This window comes from Trachypithecus francoisi, unplaced genomic scaffold (assembly GCF_009764315.1).
Source record: "Trachypithecus francoisi isolate TF-2019V2 unplaced genomic scaffold, Tfra_2.0 Lachesis_group12, whole genome shotgun sequence".
NCBI lineage: Eukaryota > Metazoa > Chordata > Mammalia > Primates > Cercopithecidae > Trachypithecus > Trachypithecus francoisi.
Window position 1 is genome coordinate 5,499,467 of NW_022681457.1, and position 22,279 is coordinate 5,521,745.

General features: G+C 48.3%; 1 protein-coding gene across 3 annotated transcripts in view; it reads right to left on the minus strand.

Annotated features, from left to right (window-relative positions):
- Positions 1-22,279, minus strand: part of IZUMO2 (IZUMO family member 2) — a 57,990-nt gene that overhangs the window by 11,221 nt on the left and 24,490 nt on the right. For all 3 annotated transcript variants that reach the window (XM_033224195.1, XM_033224194.1, XM_033224193.1), the window contains exons 2-4: positions 4,877-5,008; positions 1,542-1,919; positions 1,322-1,396 (exon numbers count right to left, since the gene is read on the minus strand). In XM_033224195.1, the coding sequence (XP_033080086.1) occupies positions 1,322-1,396; positions 1,542-1,773 (307 nt within the window). In that variant the 5' untranslated portion in view covers positions 1,774-1,919; positions 4,877-5,008. The remainder of the gene's footprint in view (positions 1-1,321; positions 1,397-1,541; positions 1,920-4,876; positions 5,009-22,279) is intronic.

The following is a 22,279-nucleotide window of genomic DNA, read 5'->3' on the forward strand; positions in this document are numbered from 1 at the left end:
CACCCGGCCGATGCCTTTCTTTTTCTTATAGTGCAATTTGTCAGCATGACTGGCAACAAATCCTGTTTGTTCAATATTCAAAACACCCATTCCCTCCCCTTAACTCTAAGATCTCATCTTCCACAGAGACAATGTCACCTTCTCACTCCACTCTGGCCTTCTTGGATGTTCTGTGAATATGCCAAACATAGTCCCATCTCAGAGATTCCACCAGCTGTTCTTTCTGCCTGCACCCTTCTACCCCCAGACCCTGTCATGGCTGCTTCCCTCTCCCCTTCAGGTCTTTTCTCACATGCTCCCTTTTCAGGGACATCTTTCTTGGATGCCCTACTTTAAGCTGCAATCCCCACCCCTACTCACAGCACTTGCTATTCCGTGGTCCTTGCTTTGTTTTTTTCCTCCTTAGTATTTCCCTCCATTTGACATATTTTATTGGGCAATAAAGGATTAGCGGAGCAGGCCTGGGTTGTCCCAACCCTGCACATTCCCCCCTCCAACACACACACAAATTTCGCTCTTGCCTGGCTCACAGAAGGTGATCTCTATGTCCTTGGAATATCCTGCCTGTTAAGAGTATCTTGGTTTGGCTGGCACGGTGGCTCATGCCTATAATTCCAGCACTTTTGGGAGGCCGAGGCGGGCAGATCACTTGAGGTCAGAAGTTTGAGAACAGCCTGGCCAACATGGTGAAACCTGGTCTCTACTAAAAATATAAAAATTAGCCGGGCATGGTGGTGGGTGCCTGTAATCCCAGCTACTCGGGAGGCTGAGGCAGGAAAATCGCTTGAACCCGGCAGGCGGAAGCTGCAGTGAGCAGAGATTGTGGCACTGCACTCCAGCCTGGAAGACAGGGCCAGACTGTCTTAAAAAAAAAAAAAAGAGTGTCGGATTACGATCAGGTGCAGCGGCTCACACCTGTAATCCCAGCACTTTGGGAGGCTGAGGCAGGAGGATTTATCCAGGCCAGGAGTTTGAGACCAGCCTGGGCAATATAATGAGACCCCCGTCTCCACAAAAAATTAAAAAATAGAAAATTAGCCAGGTGTGGTGGCACAGGCCTGTGGTTCCAGCTACTTGGGAGGCTGAGGCGGCAGGATTGCTGGAGCCCTGGAGGTCGAGGCTGCAGTGAGCTGTGATGGCGCCACTGCACTCCAGCCAGGGCGACAGTGAGGCTCTGCGCCTTAAAAAAAAAAAAAAAAAAAAAAAAAAAGCAAGGCTACATTACATGCGTGTTTCCTCTTATTTTTACATTCAAGGGAAGTGGTGCAGACCGGCCGAAAGGAGAGGGATGCTGGAGCAGGCGTTCCCTCGCCTCTCCTACCTTTCAGAGAGTTATCCATTAAGTGCTGCGTTTGGTTCTTGACAAAGGACGCCACAAGGTCCAGTTGATTTGTCTCTGGGGGAGAAGGGATAGGACACTCCAGTGGGGCCCCCAGAGAGTCAAGTGACCTCGCCCCCTCCAGGCCTGGCCCCGACCCCTCTTGGGGGCGTAGTCTCCGGCATCCCTCGCCCAGCCCAGCTGCCCAACTTCCAGCACTCACCCACTCTCCCCACAAACGCGTTCAGCGCGTAGTCCTGGAAGAAAGGCCCCTCCATGCCCATCAGCACGGCCCCGGCGCGGGCCTGCAGCTGCTCCAACTGGAAGCGACTGGGGATGAGGGCGGAGCGCAGGTGACTCAGGGCCTCCAGCACCGAGTGGTCGCACTGCAGGCAGCCCCAGCCTCCGGGGGCGCCCAGGCCCGAGAGCAGCAGAAGGGTCAAGGCCAGAGGCATAGCGGGGCCTTTGTGACGTCACAGAGAGGGCCCGGCCGGCCCCGCCTCCCAGTCCAGAGCGCGGTCAGGAGGCCCAGGGAGCATCAGGGTGTTAACAGGTCCGTGTTTGCTGAGCACCTACTGTGTGCCAGGCATGGTTCTAGAACCTAGAGAGTCAAGAAAAAACAGAAAGCCTCTGCTCTACCCCTCTTGGAACTTACTAATTCCTCTTAAATTTATTCATTCAACACATATTGTTTTATTTTATTTATTTATTTATTTATTTATTCCTGAGACGGAGTCGCACTCTGTCACCCAGGCTGGAGTGCAGTGGTGTGATCTCGGTTAACTGCAACCCCCGCCTCCCAGGTTCAAGCGATTTTCCTACCTCAGCCTCCCAAGTAGGTGGGACTACAGGCAGGGGCCACCAGGTCCAGCTAATTTTTTGTTTTTAGTAGAGACGGGTTTCATCATGTTGGCCAGGCTGGTCTCGAACTCCTGATCTCAGGCGATCTGCCCGCCTCGGCCTCCCAAAGTGCTAGAATTATAGGCATGAGCTGCTGCGCCCGGCCCACATATTGTTTGTTTGTTTGTTTGTTTGTTTGTTTGTTTTGAGACAGAGTCTTGCTCTATCGCCCAGGCTGGAGTGCAGTGGTGCGATCCTGGGTCATGGCAAGCTCTACCTCCCAGGTTCAACCTATTTTTGTGCCTCTGCCTACCAAGTAGCTGGGATTACCGTGCCACCACACTCGTATAATTTATGTATGCATATGCATATATATATATATATAGAGAGAGAGAGAGAGAGAGAGAGAGATGGAGTCTCACTCTGTGTCACAGGCTGGAGCTCAGTGGTGCAATCTCAGCTCACTGCAACCTCTGCCTCCCAGGTTCAAGAGATTCTCCTACCTCAGCCTCCCGTGTAGCTGGGATTCCAGGCATGCGCCACCACACCCAGCTAATTTTAGTATTTTCAGTAGAAACAGGGTTTCACCTTGTCGGTCAGGCTGGTCTGGAACTCCTGACCTCAAGTGATTCACCCACCTCAGCCTCCCAAAGTGCTGGGATTACAGGCCACTGCGTCCAACCTACATGCAACACATATTTATTGAACACCGATTATGTGCCAGGTGCTGTTGAAGGCCCCCAGAGCTAGAACTGAGAAAAACAAGAGGTTCTTGCCCTTGCAGTACTTAAATTCATTAACTCAACAAATACTTATTGAGCAGCTACTATGTGCCAGGTGCCAGAGATTGACATAAGATGAACACAATCTCTGCTCACGGAGTTCAGGCTCGCAGGGGTGGGAGGGAGTGGGAGGAAGAGAAACGTAAAATCTGGTACACAGATGAGTAACTGAAATAGTCACAAACTGCATTACCTGCTGGGAAGCAAATAGCCTGATACGGTTAAGAGAGTTCCTTGAGGCCAGGAGGTGGGGTCTGGTTCCCTGCTGTAGTCCAGTGCCTAGCAGGTACTAGGTGCTCAATAGATATTTAGCAAATCAATGAATCCACAAGGGAGGGTATGCTGAGGGAAGGGCACTTCATTTTTCCCTGAAATTTTCATCTTGAAAATTTTTAAATCTAGAGAACAGTTGCAAGAGTGATCCAATAGGCCGGGCGCGGTGGCTCAAGCCTGTAATCCCAGCACTTTGGGAGGCCGAGACGGGCGGATCACGAGGTCAGGAGATCGAGACCATCCTGGCGAACATGGTGAAACCTGGTCTCTACTAAAAATACAAAAAAAAAACTAGCCGGGCGAGGTGGCGGGCGCCTGTAGTCCCAGCTACTCAGGAGGCTGAGGCAGGAGAATGGCGTGAACCTGGGAGGCGGAGCTTGCAGTGAGCTGAGATCCAGCCACTGCACTCCAGCCTGGGTGACAGAGTGAGACTCCGTCTCAAAAAAAAAAAAAAAAAGAATGATCCAATAAACACTCAGATATGACTTCACATTTTGCATTCCCTGTATCTCTCTATATATGTAGATGATTAAATATCAATTTAATCATAGAGATTCAACTAAAAGACATTATAATAGTATACACGGAGATATAGCAAATGTGAAATTAATATATGATATATTAATATATAGTTAAATATTAATTCATAGAGATTAAATTAATTAAGATTAAATATTACTATGTGGAGGGAGAGAGGAGGACAGAGAGACAGAGTAGGAGAGGGGAGTTGTCTTACTACTAGTTTAGGTGCTATAACAAAACACCATAGACTGGGTGGCTTATAAACAACAGAATTTATTTCTTGCAGTTCTAGAGGCTGGAAATCCAAGATCAGAGCGCCAACAAGATGTGGTTCTGGTGGAGGTCTCTTCTTGTATCCTCACGTGGCAGAAAGAGGGTGAGAGGACTCTCTGGGTTCCCTTTTTTTATTTTTTAATTTTTGAGATAAGAGTCTTGCTCTTGTCACCCAGGCTGGAGTGCAGTGCCACGATCTCAGCTCACTGCAACCTCCACTTCCCAGGTTCAAGTAATTCTCCTGCTTCAGCCTCCTGAGTAGTTGGGACTATAGGTGTGTGCCACCACGCCCAGCTAATTTTTGTATTTTTAGTAGAGATGGGGTTTCACCACGTTGGGCAGGCTGGTCTTGAACTCCCGACCACAAGTGATCCGCCCCCACCTCAGCTTCCCAAAGTGCTGGGATTACAAAGTGTGGGATTAGACCACAAGGAGGTGCTCACACCCAAGTGAAATTCTCTCTACTTCCGGACTGAAAGTCAGGGCCTTGCCGCCCACGCCTACCTTTCTTAGGATCATCCAGTTGTCTACCTATGTCGTGGGGGCCATAATTTGAGAAATGAACCTGAGATATTAACGTGCGCGTCCTTTTCCTCATCCCCTATTACCATCTGCCTTTCATGCAGGGAATCAAGGTGCTGCTGTTTGACCTAAGAAGTGATGGCTAGAATGGGATGGGAAGGCCGCTCATTCCCCAGCTTCCAAGCCCCAAACCCTGAGGCCCGGGTGTGAGGCAGAAAGGCTTGGGATGCAGAACTGGTTTTGTTTATCGGCTGCAGCCATGCTAATTTGGTAAAACATAAGTTAAATGAACTATCATCAGATTTCACACCCCAGCAAAAGTGGCCGAGGAAGTTCCCACACTCACCCTCCAGGCGCACAGACTTCCATCACCATGTTGTTGACGGCACCGGGAGACAAAGGCAAGCTGGGTGTCCTCACTGGGGAGGTGGGTTGCTGGTGGTACAGGACTCTGTAGCAGCTGGAAGATCAGACGAGCCTGTCCACATCATGACATGAATGGATCCAAGTGAAAACAGTAAAAAGCAAAACAAAGCGAGCAAACAAACAAAAAACCCACAGTGAAACATACAACTCAATACCATTGACATAATTTTTTTTTTTTTTTCTGGAGACAAGGTCTCCCTCTGTTGCCCAGGCTGGAGTGCAGTGGCACGATTTCAGCTCACTGCAGCCTCAACCTCCTGGGCTCAAGTGATCGTCCTGCCTCAGGCTCCCACATAGAATAGAAAAAAACAGCTGAGTGTGGTGGCACGCTCCTGTAGTCCTGGCTACTTGGGAGACGTAAGTAGGAGGATGGCCTAAACCTGGGAAATCAAGGCTGAAGCGAGCCACGATCTCACCACTGCATGCCAGCCTGGGACACAGAGCAAGATCCTGTCTCAAAACATAAAAAGGAAAAGAAAAGGATGACATGTTTGTTCGTTTGTTTATTTTGAGACAGAGTTTTGCTCTGTTGCCCAGGCTGGCATGCAGTGGCACGATCTCGACTCACTGTAATCTCGCCTCCCGGGTTCAAGTGATTCTCCTGCCTCAGCCTCCTGAGTAGCTGGCATTACAGGTGTGCGCCATCACACCTGGCTAATTTTTGTATTTTTTTTTAATTATTTTTTTTGAGACAGAGTCTCACACTTGTCACCCAGGCTGGAGTGTAATGGCATGGTCTCGGCTCACTGCAACCTCCGCTCCCAGGTTCAAGCGATTCTCTTGCCTCAGCCTCCTGAGTAGCTGGGACCACAGGCGCGCACCACCACACACAGCTAATTTTTGTATTTTTAGTGGAAATGGGGTTTAACTATGTTGGCCAGGCTGGTCTTGAACTCCTGACCTCATAATCCACCGCCTCGGCCTCCCAAAGAGCTGGGATTATAGGCGTGATCCACTGTGCCTGGCCAATTTTTGTATTTTTAGTAGAGATGGGGTTTCACCACGTTGGCCAGACTGTTCTCAAACTCCTGACTTCAAGTGATCCGCCCGTCTAGGCTTCCCAAAGTGCTGGGATTACAGTTGTGAGCCACCACACCCAGCTGAAAAGGACTGTATGTTTTATGCTCATCTGAGTTTGTGACTGTACAAAGTTGTGCCTGCTGCTCTAATATTTCCGGAGGGTTTTGGGGAGCTTTGTGAACCTCATGGAGTAATGTACATACAAGTGTGTATTGCCAGAATGAAGGCATGCCTTACCTCATTTCATCCACACCCCATTTGGCTGACGTGGATTGGGAGGCAGAGCAGGGACAGTCTACTCGTGTGAGGTTATGCAGGTAGAGACAGAGACAGATGTGGGGCCAGGCAGGCAGCCAGAGGTCCCCAGGCTGCAAAGCTCTGCTGAGTGACACTAATGGCCAGATCTGGCGTTGGTGTGCAGCAGGCGGAAAAGAATGTCTGGGAAATGGTTAGAGGGATTTGGCTTCAAGCCCAGCGGAGGAGGGGAGTTAGAGGAGGTGGTTCCAGCATTGGGGGTGGGGTGAGGGGTGTTTTCTCACCATCCACTTCCCCATGCCCAGCCCCCTCCCTAGTCCACATTGTGTGGCTACAAAAACAGTGACCTGTTCTCATGCACAGCTGTGGGGGCTCAGACAGGGACAGCCACATTGGAAAACCGTCAGGCTCTATGCAGGCTGGACATGTGCACATCCCTTCCTTCACATGCACACACGGGAAATGTGTGCACACATCCGCCAGGGCGGGCAGACACGAATCCCCTTGGCAGCGTCCTTTGTAAGGAGCTCAAGCTGGAGACAGCCCAAATATCTGTCAACGGGAGACTCACTAGATAAACCCACTGTGGCATGTTCCTCTGATGGAATCCCGCACGTCAGTGGGAGGATGATCTGGCTGCCCACAAACATCTCTGGGGCATCGTTCAAACATGATGTTGAGCAAAAGCAGAAACAAAGGACAACATGATCTGCAATTCCTTTTTTTTTTGACAGAGTCTCGCTCTGTCGCTCAGGCTAGAGTGCAGTGGCGTGATCTCGGCTCACTGCAACCTCTGCCTTCCAGGTTCAAGTGATTCTGCTGCCTGAGCCTCCTGAGTAGCTGGGACTACAGTCATGCGCCACCACACCTGGCTAATTTTTATATTTTTAGTAGAGACGGGGTTTCACCATGTTAGCCGGGATGGTCTCGATCTCCTGACCTCGTGATCCGCCCACCTTGGCGTCCCGAAGTGCTGGGATTACAGACGTGAGCCACCACGCCTGGCCTATAGCCTCCTTTTTTAAGGCTGAGTAATATTCCATTGTATGGATGGGCCACATTGCGTGCATTCATTCATCGGTCGACAAGATACGTGGGTTGCTTGCATGTCGTGTTTTGGATTCTTTTCTGGATGTGTGTTGTATTTCACTCACACAAAAACTTTAAAATAACATGCTTTGTTATTTGCATGGCCTGGGATTGAATGTCACCCCAAGGCAGAGGCAGGGCCCATGACCTGCCCCGTGGGGCACTTCTCACCTAGTTCAGTGACTCTCACACCCACGGGTGGGGCACGGTCATTCCCACATTTCCTCTCACTCCATCACCAGCACCAAGGGGTGACATCAGCTCTGCTCACACTCTGGGCCTGGAGGCTGCCACTCAGGCCAGAGTCCCCACACCCCCATGAAGCCCAGGGGTTCTCTGTACACTGCCTGTCTCCACCACCTGCTCTCTGGATGGAAAACTGGGGTGTGAGGTGACCACAGGCTGTCTGTCCCCAGCCAATCCTAACTGTCTCTCTTGTTCCTCAAACTCTATCACTCACTCCCTTTTCTTTTACGCCTCCCTCTCTGCCTCTTTATCTCTCTCTCTCTGGGTCTCTCCCTCTCTCTCTGGGTCTCTGTCCCCATCTCTCTGGGTGTTTGTCCCCTTGTCTCTGGGTATCTCTCCCCCTTTCTCTGGGTCTCTGTCCCCCCAACCCTCTGGGTCTCTGTCCCTCTCTGTCTGGGTCTCTGTCCCTCTCTCTCTGGGTCTCTATCTCCTGTCTCCTATCTCTGCCCCTCTCCCTGTGTCTCAGTGCTTTGTTTCCTTTTTCCTGGCTTGCTCCGCCCTCCCTCCCTCCCTCCCTCCCTTCCTTCCTTCCCTCCCTCCCTCTCTCCCTCCCTCCCTCTCTCCCTTCCTCCCTCCCTCCCTTCTCTCCTCCCTTCCTTACTTTCCTCTTGCCTGCCTGCCTGTCAAACTCTGTTTGAGAGCCCCATGTTCTGTATGACATTGGGCATGTGGCTTCCTCTCTTTGTCCGTCAGTTTCCTCACTGCACCATGGCACTCACTGGGCTGACATGAAACTGAAGGGAATCACTGTGTATCCCGGACACCTGGTGTTTAGTGGCTGCTGAACCAGACCCATGGCCCACATGGGTTGAGAGTGTGGACTCTGTGCCAGGCCCCATGCCAAGACCTAGCACCTCCTTTCATCCTCCCGGCGCGCTGTAAGGAAGCAATGACATTGTCCCCGTCTACAGATGAGGATGATGAGGTTGTTCCACTTGCCCCAGATCAGACAGTGAGTAGGAGGCAGAGCGAGAACTTGAACTCAGGCTGCCTGGCCTCAGAGCCTGTGCTCCTGAGGGTTTCACATTGGCTGTTACGTGTATCGGCAAATCGGGATTCCCCAGCCTCAGCGCTACTGACATTTGGGGCTGGACGATCCGTCCTTGTGGGCGCCGACCTGTGCACAGTGTAGGATGTGGGTAGCATCTCTGACCTTTACTCACTAAATGCCAGCAGCACCCTCACTCCCAGCTGTGACAACGGTAGATATGTCTGTAGATATTGCCAGATGTTCCCCCATCTGTCAATCACTGTGTTCAACACAGCGTGCAGGGATCAAGAATACACGGGCCAGCGAGGACTTAACCAAAATAAAATATCTGACGTCTTTTGGGCTTCAGAAAACACCATCCAGAAAGTTAATGGACAACCATATAATATAAAAATATATTTACAACCGGGCATTCACGCCTGTAATCCCAGCACTTTAGGAGGCCGAGGCGGGTGGATCATTTGAGGTCAGGAGTTTGAGAACAACTTGGCCAACATGGTGAAACCCTGTCTCTACTGAAAATACAAAAATTAGCTGGGTGTGGTGGTGCATGCCTGTCATCCTGGCTACTCGGGAGGCTGAGGCAGGAGAATTGCTTGAACCCAGGAGGCGGAGGTTGTAGTGAGCCGAGATGGCGCCACTGCACTCCAGCCTGGGCGACAGAGCGAGACTCCATCTCAAAAAAAAAGAAAAATAAATAAATTAATAAATAAAGAGCAAATACTCTGGAATTAGATAGTGGTGATAGTTGCACAACCATACGAATAAACTAAAACCCACCGAATTGCACATGTTAAAATGGTGCATTTTATGGCATGTGAATTATATTTTTTAAAAAGTTTAAAAGGTAGTTTTTTTTTAAAGAGTATGGGCTGTAGCATCAGGATCCCAGCTTTGTCCCTTATGAACTGTGTGACCTGTGCATATCCCCCATACCTCAGTGTCCTCATCTGTAAAATGAAGACAACATTAGCATCTCTACAATAGTTTCACTGTGAGGGGCAAATGGGATGATGAATTAAAGTCCTTGTACACAGACATCGTTCTGTAAATGTGAGCTGGGAGCACAGAGGTATCACTTGTGAGTCACCTGAAAAATCTGTTTGGTGAGAACTCAGCTCACATCCTCTCTCCCGCTAACCCCTGGCCCCAACCTGTCCCCCAGCCCCTCTCCCAGCCAGGAAAGTTTTATACTGCATGCATGCACTACTTTGGACCAAAATCTAGGGCCTTTCCTTTTTTTCTTTTTTTGAGACAGAGTCTGGCTCTGTCGCCCAGGCGGGAGTGCAATGGCGTGATCTCAGCTTACTGGGATCTCTGTCTGCCAGGTTCAAGCGATTCTCCCGCTTCAGCCTCCTAAGTCGCTGGGACTATAGGCATGTGACATCATGCCTGGCTAATTTTCTGAATTTTTAGTAGAAATGGGGTTTCACCACATTGGCCAGGCTGGTCTCACACTCCTGATGTCAGGTGATCTACCCGCCTCGGCCTCCTAAAGTGCTGGGATTATAGGTGTGAGCCACTGCGGCTGGCCTCTAGAGCTTCAGTTTTTTTTTTTTTGAGATGGGGTCTCACTATATTGCCCAGGCTGGTCTTGAACTGATGGTCTCAAGTGATCCTCCCACCTTGGCCTCCCAAAGTGCTAGGATTACAGGCTTGAGCCATCCCAGCCAGGGCTTGTTTTATGGCACAACACCGCAAAGGAAAGAAAAATCTTAAAGATTATAAGGCATTATGCAATTATGAAAAGCTAATTATTTTCTGTACCTCTAAGACCAAAGGTTATAATCTCAACCTAAAAAAACCCCAGTGATGTAACATGCGTTAAATATTTGACATAATGAGTGCCTAGATGTGCTTTTGAGTTGTAGAGCTGCTTGACTGTTAAAAGTACATTCAACCTGGTGGCTCACACCTGTAATCCCAGCACTTTGGGAGGCTGAGGTGGACAGATCTTGAATCTAGGAGTTGGAGACAAGCCTGGGCAACACAGGGAGACCCTGTTTCTACCAAAAAAAAAAAAAAAAAAAAAAAAAAAAGCTAGATGTGCTGGCTTACAGCTGTATTCCCAGCTATTTGGGATGCTGAGGTGGGAGAATCCATTGGGCCTTGGGGGGCAAGGCTGCAGTGAGCCATGATCACACCACTGCACTACAGCCTGGGTGACTGGGTAAGATCCTATCTCAAAAAGGAAGAAAAGGAAAAAGGAAAAAAAGGGAGGGAGGAAGGGAGGGAAGGAAGGGAAGGGAAGGGGAGGGGAGGGGAGGGGAGGGGAGGGGGGAGGGAAAAAATCCAGCCTCAGGGGCATTTCCAAGGAAAATGCTGTCCTGGTCACAGGACACTGCTCCACCCATGGCTGAGGCAACTGTCCCTCCCTCACAGATCTTATCAGACTGTAACCTGGTATCCTTTCTCTTTCCCTTGAGGACTCAGCCCTCCCCACCTCAGACAGCAACTGCTCTAGGCCAGAGCCTTATCTGAGCTCCCTAGGTCTCCAGAACTCACCCCTGTTCTAGGCACACGGTAGACGTGCTTGTTTCATGCACACATTCATTCCTACACACGGTGCATGCACACCTCTACGCCAGGCACAGTTCTAGACACGGGGGCTACATCAGTGACCAGCTCAGACTCAAACCCCTGGAGCTATGTTCTAATAAAATAAGCACATGGAATATATAGTATATTTCATGGTCTTCAGCACTAAGGGGAGATAAAGCAGGAAGGGAGGGTGGGAGGCGGTGGCAGGGGTGCTGACAATTTCCAGGGTTCTGCAGGGGAGACCTCACCGAGGAGGTGATATCCAGGTAAAGTCCAAAAGGAAATGAGGAGCGAATCATGAGGTCATCCCAGGGAGGAGCCTTCTGGGCAGAGGAAACAGCAAATGCAAAGGCCCTGGGGTGAGAATGTGCTTGGCAATTTTTTTTGTTTTTTTTTTTTGAGACGGAGTCTCACTCTGTCACCCAGGCTAGAGGTCAATGGTGCAATCTTGGCTCACTGCAACCTGAGCCTCCTGGATTCAGGCAATTCTCCTGCCTCAGCCTCCTGAGTAGCTGGAATTACAGGCGTGGCCACCACGCCCGACTAATTTTTGTATTTTTAGTAGAGGTGAGGTTTTGCCATGTTGGCCAGGCTGGTCTTGAACTGCTGACCTCAGGTGACCTGCCTGCCTCGGCCTCCCAAAGAGCTGGGATTACAGATGGGAGGATCGCTTGAGCCCAGGAGTTCAAGACCAGCCTGGGTCACACAGAGAGATCTCATCTTCACAAAAAATGCAAAAATTAGCCAGGGGTGGTGGTAGTCCCAGTTGCCTGTAGTCCCAGTTACTCAGGAGGCTGAGGTGGGAGGATTGCTTGAGGCTGAAAGTTTGAGTGTAGCACCTGTTCTGTGCATGCACCTTGTGTCCTTCTGCCACAGGACCTTTGCACGTGCTATCTCTGCTGCCTGGACCACCTTACTCTCCCATTCTACCCAATGACCCCTACTCATTTTTCAACTTAAAGCTCAATGAGGACACCTTCTAAGACCTTGGGATGGTCCTGACAAGGTCAAATCCCTCTTGTTAGATGTTTTCAGAACACTTTGCATTTTTCCACGGTAGCCCTCAGCAGGGAGGGGAGTTTACACTTGTGGGTGTGACTGCCTGATTAACGATGGTCTTCCCCACCTGAATGTAAGCTCCATGTGGACATGAACTTGCTCCCTGCTGTGTCCCCAGCCCCTAGAACAATACCTGGTACACAGTAGGGGCTCAATAAATATTTGTTGGATGAATGAATGAATGTATGAATGAGAAAAATAACAAGAATGCAGGCTAACAACTAATGAGCTCAGACAGGAAGGGATAAATACAAGCCATGTTGCAAAGGAAGAATGGGTAGGAGACGGATTTGGAGAGAGAATAATAATGGCCTGGCCGGGTGCAGTGGCTCATGCTGGTAATCCCAGCACTTTGGGAGGCCAAGGCAGGCGGATCACTTGAGGTCAGGAGTTCGCGATCAGCCTGCTCAACATGGCGAAACCCTGTCTCTCCTAAAAATACAAAAATTAGCCAGGCGCGGTGGCACGTGCCTGTAATCCCAGCTACTCAGGAGGCTGAGCCAGGAGAATCACTTGAACCCAAGAGGTGGAGGTTGTAGTAAGCCGAGATCATGCCACTACACTCCAGCCTCGGTGACAGAGTGAGACCCTGTCTGAAATAATAATAATAATAATGATAACCACCTTGGCAGAGAGAGGGAAATCCAGCTGAGATGGTAGAGGCCTATCCCAAACCTAAAATGTCGCCAGTTTTAGGAACGTTTCAGTTTGAAGGTTGAGTTTGCAGCTGGTCGCCACATGTGGCTCCGGAGCACCTGAAATGTAGTTGGTCTGAGTTGAGATGGGCTTAGAGATTTCAAAGGACTTAGTATTAAAAAAAAAAAAAAAAAGAATGTTGGCGGGGCGTGGTGGCTCGCGCCTGTAATCCCAGTAGTTTGGGAGGCTGAAGGGAACAGATCACAAGGTCAGGAGATTGAGACCATCATGGCGAACACAGTGAAACCCCATCTCTACTAAAAATACAAAAAATTAGCCAGGCATGGTAGCGGGCACCTGTAGTCCCAGCTACTCGGGAGGCTGAGGCAGGAGAATGGCGTGAACCCTGGAAGTGGAGCTTGCAGTGAGCCAAGATTGCATCACTGCACTCTAGCCTGGGCGACAGAGCGAGACTCTATCTCAAAAAAAAAAAAAAAAGTCAAAATCTCGTTATAATTTATTACAGTGACCACATGTTAAAATAACGATTTACGTATATTGTATTAAGTTAAAATATATTATTAAAATAAATGTCACCTTTTTTTTACTTTTTTTTTTTGAGACAGGGTCTCACTCTGTCACTCGTGCTAGAGTGCAGTGGTGTGATCATAGCTCATTGCATCCTCTAACTCCCGGGTTCAAATGATCCTCTGACATCAGCCTCCAGAACAACTTGGAGTATAGGTGCATGATCCCAGTGCCCAGCTAATTAGAAATTAATATTTTTTAAAGATGGGGTCTTGCTGTGCTGCTTAGGCTGGTCTCAAACTCCTGGCTTCAAGTGATCCTCCCACCTTGGCCTCCTAGTGTCACGCTGGGTTTGTAGCTGTTCAGGGTGATGATATTACCTGTGCAAGCCCTGGCTACTTCATTATATCATCCTGGTCAACACTTCTCAAACTTTAATGCACACATGGATCTCCTGGAGATATTGATCAAATGTGGATTCCTGATGTATGAGGTTTAGAGTGGGGCCTAAGGTTCTAAATGTTTTCCAAGCTTCCAGGAGTTGATGATGCTTCTGTTACTAGAAAAAGGGGTCTTGATCCAGGCCCCAAGAGAAGGTCTTTAAATCTCTTGCAGGAAGGAATTCAAGGACAGTCACAGAGTGCAGTGACAAGCAAGATTTTATTGAAAGCTACTTTATTGCAGAGTAGGGCATCCTCAGAGAGCTCGCAGGAGAATACATCGTCCCTGTTTTAAGTTTTTCTTATATAGGGGTTTTGTCTATGTAAAGACTAAACTAGGCACGGTGGCTCATGCCTGTAATCCCAGTACTTTGGGAGGCAGAAGGGTGGATCACCTAAGATCAGGAGTTCGAGACCAGCCTGGCTAACATGGCGAAACCCTGTCTCTACCAAAAATAAAAAAATAATAATAAAGAAAAATTAGCTGGGTGTGGTGGCATGTGCCTATAATCCTGGCTACTCGGGAGGCTGAGGCAGGAGAATTGCTTGAACCCAGGAGACGGAGGTTGCAGTGAGCCGAGATGGCGCCATTGCACTCCAGCCTGGGTGACAGAGCAAGACTCCATATCAAAGAAAAAAAAAAAAAAGACTAACCTAAGCTGTACCTGCGTGCAAGGCATGCGCGTGACTGGCAAGAAATGTGCCTTGTTAGTCCCAAGATGGAGCAGAACTGAAAATGGTGTTATTCTGGCTCTCCTAGGCTCCTGTTTCCCTAATGCTTCTGGTCCGTGGATCACACCTCAGGAATAAGGCTCTAGGGATGGGTTTCTCAGCCTTGGCGCTGTTGACATTTGGGGCCATACAATTCTTTGTTGTTGGGGGCTATCCTGTGTGTTGAAGGATGTTGAGCAGCATTCTTGGCCTCCACTTTTAATTTTTTTTTTTTTTTTTTTTGAGACAAGTGTCTTGCTCTGTCGCCCAGGCTGGAGTGCAGTGGCCGGATCTCAGCTTACTGTAACCTCCATCTCCTGGGTTCAAGCCATTCCCAGGCTTCAGCCTCCTCAGTAGCTAGGGTTACAGGCATGCGGTCCCAAACCCGGCTAAGTTTTTGTATTTTTAGTAGAGATGGGGTTTCACCATGTTGGCCAGGCTGATCTCAAACTGCTGACCTCGGGTAGTCCACCCACCTCGGCCTCCCAAAGTGCTGGGATGACAGGCGTGAGCCACCGCACCTAGTCTATTTCTCCTTTATCTTAAAGTTATTTGATTTTTTTAAAGTTACGTGTGTAAATAATTTACTTATGGATTTTATTCCAGCAGGGTACAGAGGAGAAACAGAACATTTGTAATAAAAGGGGGACACTGGCATACCCAACCACGATGCACATCTATGTTCACCAAAATCCACTAAAACAGGGATTGGCCAACTACAGGGGCTCAATTCAGTCTCCAGCCTGTTCCTTTATGGGCCAGAGCTAAGAATGGTTTTTGTTTTTAAAGGGTTGTAGGTCGGGTGCGGTGGCTCACGCCTGTTATCCCAGCACTTTGGGAGGCCGAGGCAGGTGGATCACGAGGTCAGGAGTTTGAGACCAGCCTGGCCAACATGGTGAAATCCCGTCTCTACTAAAAATAGAAAAATTAGCTGGGCATGGTGGCGGGCACCTGTAATCCCAGCTACTTTGGGAGGCTGAGGCAGAATTGCTTGAAACCAGAAGGCGGAGGTTGCAGTGAGCTGAAATCGTACCATTGCACTCCAACCTGGGCAAAAGAGCGAAACTCCGTCTCAAAAAAAAAAAAAAAGGTTAAAATATATATATATATATATATATGACAAAGATCTTATATTATTCCCTAAGTTTAAAATATTTCCTCTCTGGGCCGGGCATGGTGGCTCACACCTGTAATCCCAGCACTTTGGGAGGCCAAGGTAGGTGGATCACCTGAGGTCAGGAGTTTGAGATTGGCCTGGCCAACATGGAGATACCTCATTTCTACTAAAAATACAAAAATTAGCTGGGCATGGTGGCACACCCCTGTAATCCCAGCTACTCAGGAGGCTGATGTGGAATAATTGCTTGAACCTGGGAGGTGGAGGCTGCAGTGAGCTGAGATCATGCCACTGCACTCTAGCCCAGGTGACAGAGTGAGACCCCGTCTCAAAATAAAATAAAATTAAATTAAAATAAAATAAAATAACATAAAATATTTCCTCTCTGGCTCTTTGTAGAAAAAGTTACACAACTCCATACAAGAATGTCCTTAGAAACCCTATTGTAATAACCCCAAACTGGAAACTACAAAAACATCCATCCGTCCACCATCGAATGGATAAATATATTGTGTTATGTTTGTACAATGGAATGCCATCTAGTAGGGGTTGACAAACTTTTTCTGTTAAGGACCAGATAGTAAATATTTTCAGTTTTCTGGGCCATGTGGTCTCTGCTACAGCCATTGCCGGGCTTACACAGCTATAGACCACAGTGAATGAATGGGCATGGCTTTGTTCCAATAAAACTTTATTTACACAAACAGGCAACAGTCTAGAGCCGACCCCAGGTTGTAGGTTTCCAGCCTGTGCCATTCAGCAATGAGAGTCAGCAATCAACATAGAACCTATGTTAAGTGGAGGAAGACAGACTCAAAGGAGTACAGACTGTACTGTTCCATTTATATAAAGTTCAAGAACAGGAAGAATTAATCTACGGTGTTAGAAGTCAGAATAGCGGTGACCCTTGGGAGAAGAGGAGGGACAAGAGGGCTTGGGGGTGTTCTGATTTTAAAATCTGGGTACTGGGTTGCTGGCTTCATGGGCTTGTTTACTGTGTGATAATTCGTTGAGCTGTACATTCACAATGTTTGCACCATTTTTGTGTGCATGTTATTCTAAATAAAGCCGGGCAAGGGTGTTGCCTGTGACAATCTGATACCTGGCACGGCAGCTGCACAGCAGAAACCCCCAAATTCTCCCCGGAATTGGGATCTGACAGCTTCTCAGCCTCACAGCTGTTGGAGCTTCTCATATCCACTGATTTAGTGAATTTGACACGGCGGAAACATTCTCAGCTTCTTACAAGAACCACGCCTCAATGACTGTCCTCTTTCTTAATCTCACCACTTTCAAACCAGGAAATGAGCAGGAAAAAACAAAACAAAACAAAACAATAAACCAGTTTAAATACCTCTGAGACACCAAGGGAAATGTCCTAAACGCCAGGCAATAAAGTCCATGTTCTTTCCTCCCGGGAAAGCGTCGCTGATTCATCTCCTTCATTCTGTGCCTCATGCATGTCTGGTGAAGAGAGGCCTTCCCAGACCACCTGATCTAAGGGAGCACCCCCTCACCCCAGCATTTCCTGGCAGTCTTCTCTGCTTTCTGTTTTGTCTTCATGAGTGTAAGAAATTGAATTGTCTCCCCCTAAAAAAGAATTGTTGACATCCTACCCCCCAATACCTCAGAATGTGACCATATTTAGAAACAGGGTCATTGCAGATGTAATTAGTCAAGATGAGGTCATCCTGGAGCAGAGTGAACCTTTAAACCGATTTGACTGGTGTCCTTATAAAAATAATGCCATGTGGGCTGGGTGCGATGGCTCACGCCTGATATCCCACTCTTTGGGAGGCTGAGGTGGGCAGATCACTTGAGGTCAGGAGTTCAACACCAGCCTGGTCAATACGGTGAAAGCCTGTCTCTACTAAAAATACAAAAATTAGCCAGGCATGGTGGCGCACACCTGTAGTCCCATCTACTCAGGAGGCTGAGGCTAGGACAGAGGGCTGAGACAGATTCTCCCTCATGGTCTTCAGCAGGAACCAGCACAGGCAACACTGCAAATTTCTGGCCTCCGGAATTGTCAGACAATAAATTTCTACCATTTAAGCCACACAGTTTGTGGTACTTGGTTACAGCTAATACAGATGGATAAAATTCAGATATGTGGAAAGGGGAGGATGGGCATTCAAGGTGAAGGGAACAGCCTGGGCAAAGGTAAGGAGCCAGGACACCACTAGGCTTCCACAGAGAAGGATGCACCGTTTAGTGTCACAGAGTTGTGGTGTGCGTTATTACAGGATGCTGCATCTCAAGGACACTTGACCTATGCCCACTGTCCCCTTCTCAGTTCCAGACGTGTGTCTCTGACAGGGTCTGGCCAGGCAAACAAAAATCACCTTAGGTCTTTCAACAGGAGGTAATTTAATATAGGGGATTGATCACATAGAGGGTGGAAGGACCGAAAAGCTAAATGCTGCACAGGGAGGCTTTCTAGAGAGTCTGTAGGTAGAGCACAGCTATCTATCTATCTATATATCTTTTTTAATTTTTATTTTTGAGACAGAGTTTCACTGTTATCGCCCAGGCTGGAGTGCAGTGGCACTTTCTCAGCTCACTGCAACCTCCGCCTCCCAGGTTCAAGCAGTTCTCCTGCTTCAGCCTCCCGAGTAGCTGTGATTACAGGTGCCTGTCACCATGCCTGGCTAATTTTTGTATTTTTAGTAGAGACAGGGTTTTGCCGTGTTGGCCAGGCTGGTCTTGAACTCCTGACCTTAGGTGATCTCCCCGCCTTGGCCTCCCAAAGTGCTGAGATTACAGACATGAGCCACTGTGCCCAGCCTATCTATCTATTTATCTATCTATATATCATCTATCTATCATCTATCTGTTATCTATCTATCTATCTATCTATCTATCTATCTATCTATCAATCAATCATCTATTACCTATCTATCATTATCTATCTATCTATCTATCTATCTATCTATCTTTTCAGAGACAAGGTCTCACTCTGCCACCCAGGCTGGAGTGCAGTGGCTCTATCACAGTCCACTAAAGCTTCAAACTCCTCGGCCCAAGCGATTCTCCCACTTCAGCCTCCTGAGTAGCTGGACTATAGGTGCATGTCACCACGCCTGGTTAATTTTAATTTTATTTATTTATTTATTTTTGTAGCGATGAGGGTCTTGCTCTGTTTCCCGGGCTGGTCTTGAACTTCCGGCCTCAAGCAATTCTCCTGCCTTGGCCTCCCAAAGTGCTGGGATTAGAGGCATGAGCCACCATGCAATCCATAAAATCTGAATTTTACCAAGTCCTAGAGGTGGTTTTCAGCTTTGCTCAAGTTTAAGCAGCCCCAGCTTTGCTGCTTAAAGTGTGATCCATGAACCAGCAGCATCAGCCTCACCTGGAGCTTATTAAAAATACAGACCCTCAGCCCCACCCTGGACCTGCTGAATCAGAATCTTAAGATCCCTCACAACATTAACTGCGGGAGGGATGCTGCGTCCTTGATGCATGACATCAAGAGGTCTCTGATGTCAGCAGGTCCCACAATGGGTGATATTAACTTTGATCCCATGCTTAAGATGCTGTCTGCCCAGTTTCTCCTCTGTAAAGTTACTCTTTCTCACACAGAGCTCATTTGGTGGCTTTTACCAAGGCACATTTTTAGAGCATATGAAACTGTGAGAATCCCTGGTCTAGAGAGTATTGCTCAATAACCATAGATGTAATGACCGATGTTTGTAATAACAGCCCTGAGTCAAGGAAAGCTGATTAATTACGGCACCTGTGGGAGGTAATTTAGCTTAATGGGTAAGAGTACAGACTTGGAGGCACCAAATTAGGGAAGCAGGTAGCCAAAACGCAGAGGTTTAAAACTTCTCCCTTCACTGTACTTCTGTTTCCTATTCTCAGCGTTCAGCTCCTTACTATGTTCTCTCGATCCCCTTGTTGCCTTGTTTTGGTGTATTTTTTTTTTTTTTTTTTTTGAGACAGGGTCTCTCTCTGTCACCCAGGCTGCAGTGCAATGGCGTGATCTTGGTTCACTGCAACCTCCACCTCCTGGGTTCAAGCGATTCTCCTGTCTCAGCCTCCCAAACAGCTGGGATTACAGGCATGTGCCACCACACCTAGCTAATTTTTGTATTTTTAGTAGAGATGGGGGTTTCACCATGTTGGCCAGGCTGGTCTCAAACTCCTGACCTCAGGTGATCCACCCTCCAGGGTCTTTCTCTGTTGCCCACGCTGCGGTGCAGTTTTGCAATCATAGCTCACTGCAGCCTTGAACTCCTGGGCTCAAGCGATCCTCCTGCCTCAGCCTCCAGAGTAGTTGGGACTACAGGCATGTGCTATCCCACCCGGCTAACTTTTTGATTCTTGGTAGAGACAGGAGTCTCACTATGTTGCCCAGGCTGGCCTCGAACTCCTGACCTCAAATGATCCGCCCGCCTTAGCCACCCAAAGTGCTGGGATTACAGGCATGAGCCACCACGTCCCAGCCTTGTTCAGCATTTTTAAAAGCTTTACTGCCTGCCCAGCGCGGTGGTTCACACCTGTAATCCCAGCACTTTTGGAGGCCGAGGGGGGCAGATCATGAGGTCAGGGATTTGAGACCAATCTGACCAACATGGTGAAACCCCAACTCTACTAAAAATACAAAAATCAGCCAACTGGTAGCGGGCACCTGTAGTCCGAGCTACTTGGGAGGTTGAGGCAGGAGAATCACTTGAACCTGGGAAGCGGAGGTTGCAGTGAACTGAGATGGCACCACTGCATTCCAGCCTGGGTGACACAGCGAGACTCCGTCTAAAAAATAAATAAATAAATAAATAAATAAATAAAAGCTTCACCGCCTGCCATTATGTCAAATATTTTATTGTTTACTTGCTCATTGTCTCTTCCACGAGAAGTTGAGATCCAGGAGGACAGACACTCTGGCTTATCCGTGGAGATATTCTCAGTTTGCAGCACTGTGCCTGGCACACGGTAGGTGCTTTAAAAATTGGGCTGAATTTTTAAAAATGCGAGCACTGGAATCAGACTCACATGAGTTCAAATCCTAACTCTGCCCCTTACTTGTCTGTCCCTAGGTCTGTTTCTGTGTTGGTGATATTGAGATAATGGTGCTGAAAGGGTTAAAGAAATATGATGCATGGAAGTTTTTGCTATACATGGCTTTTAAAACACTTTTTGTTTTGAAGTAATTTCAGACTTAACAAAAAAAGTTGCAAAAATAATGCAAAGAATTCTCACCCTTCACCTAAACTTCTCCAAAGGTTAAAACTTTTCATAACCACAGTAAAATATTATGAAATAAACATGGTAACATTTCTATGGACTAATCTACGAATGCTTTTCTTTCCTTCCTTCCTTCCTTCCTCCTTCCTCCTTCCTTCCTTCCTTCCTTCCTTCCTTCCTTCCTTCCTCCCTCCCTCCCTCCCTTTTCTTCCTTCCCCTCCTTCTCTTCCTCCCTTCTTTCTCTTTCTCTTTCCTTTCTTTCCCTCCCTCTCTCTCTCTTTCTTTCTTTCTTTCCTTCCTTCCTTCCTTTCCCTCCCTCCCTCCTTTCTTTTCTTTTTTCTTTTCTCTTCTTTTCTTTTCTCTTCTCTTCTCTCTCTCTTTTCCCTCCCTCCCTCCCTTCTTTCCTTCTTTCCTTCCCTCCTTCCCTCCTTCCTTCCTACCTTCCTTCTGACAGAGCCTCACTCTGTTGCCCAGGCTGGAGTGTGATGGTGCAATCACAGCTCACTGCAGACTTGACCTCCGGGCTCAAGCAATCCTTGAACCAAGAGCTGGGTCACCCACTGATTTCTTTTTGTTACAGGCATGCACCACCATGTCTGGCTAATTTTTTTTTTTGTAGAGATAGGGGTCTCCTGGCTGGGCGTGGTGGCTCGCGCCTGTAATCCCAACACTTTGGGAGGCTGAGTCAGGTGGATTGCCTGAGGTCTGGAGTTCGAGACCAGCCTGGCCGACATGGTGAAACCCCATCTCTACTAAAAATACAAAAATTAACCAGCCATGGTGGTGGGCACCTGTAATCCCAGCTACTCGGGAGGCTGAGTCAGGAGAATCGCTTGAACCCGGGAGGCGGAGGTTGCAGTGAGCCAAGATTGTGCCACTGCACTCCAGCCTCTGTCTCAAAAAAAGAAGAGAGATGAGGGTCTCCCTATGTTGCCCAAGCTCATCTCGAACCCCTAGGCTCAGGCGATCCTCCAGCTTCAGCTTCCCAAGGTATTGGGATTATGAGCATGAGACACTGTGCCCAGCCAAACCTTTTATCACATTTCACCATATTCCCATTCATGCCCTTTTTCTGGTCCAGGATCCCATCCAGGGACCCACACAACATTTAATTGTTATGTCTCCTCATTCCCCCCCAATCTGTGACAGCTCTCCCATCTTTTGTTCCTCAGTCCCCCCAATCTGTGACAGCTCTCCCATCTTTTGTTCCTCAGTCCCCCCAATCTGTGACAGCTCTCCCATCTTTTGTTCCTCAGTCCCCCCAATCTGTGACAGCTCTCCCATCTTTTGTTCCTCAGTCCCCCCAATCTGCGACAGCTCTCCCATCTTTTGTTCCTCAGTCCCCCCAATCTGTGACAGCTCTCCCATCTTTTGTTCCTCAGTCCCCCCAATCTGTGACAGCTCTCCCATCTTTTGTTCCTCAGTCCCCCAATCTGTGACAGCTCTCCCATCTTTTGTTCCTCAGTCCCCCCAATCTGTGACAGCTCTCCCATCTTTTGTTCC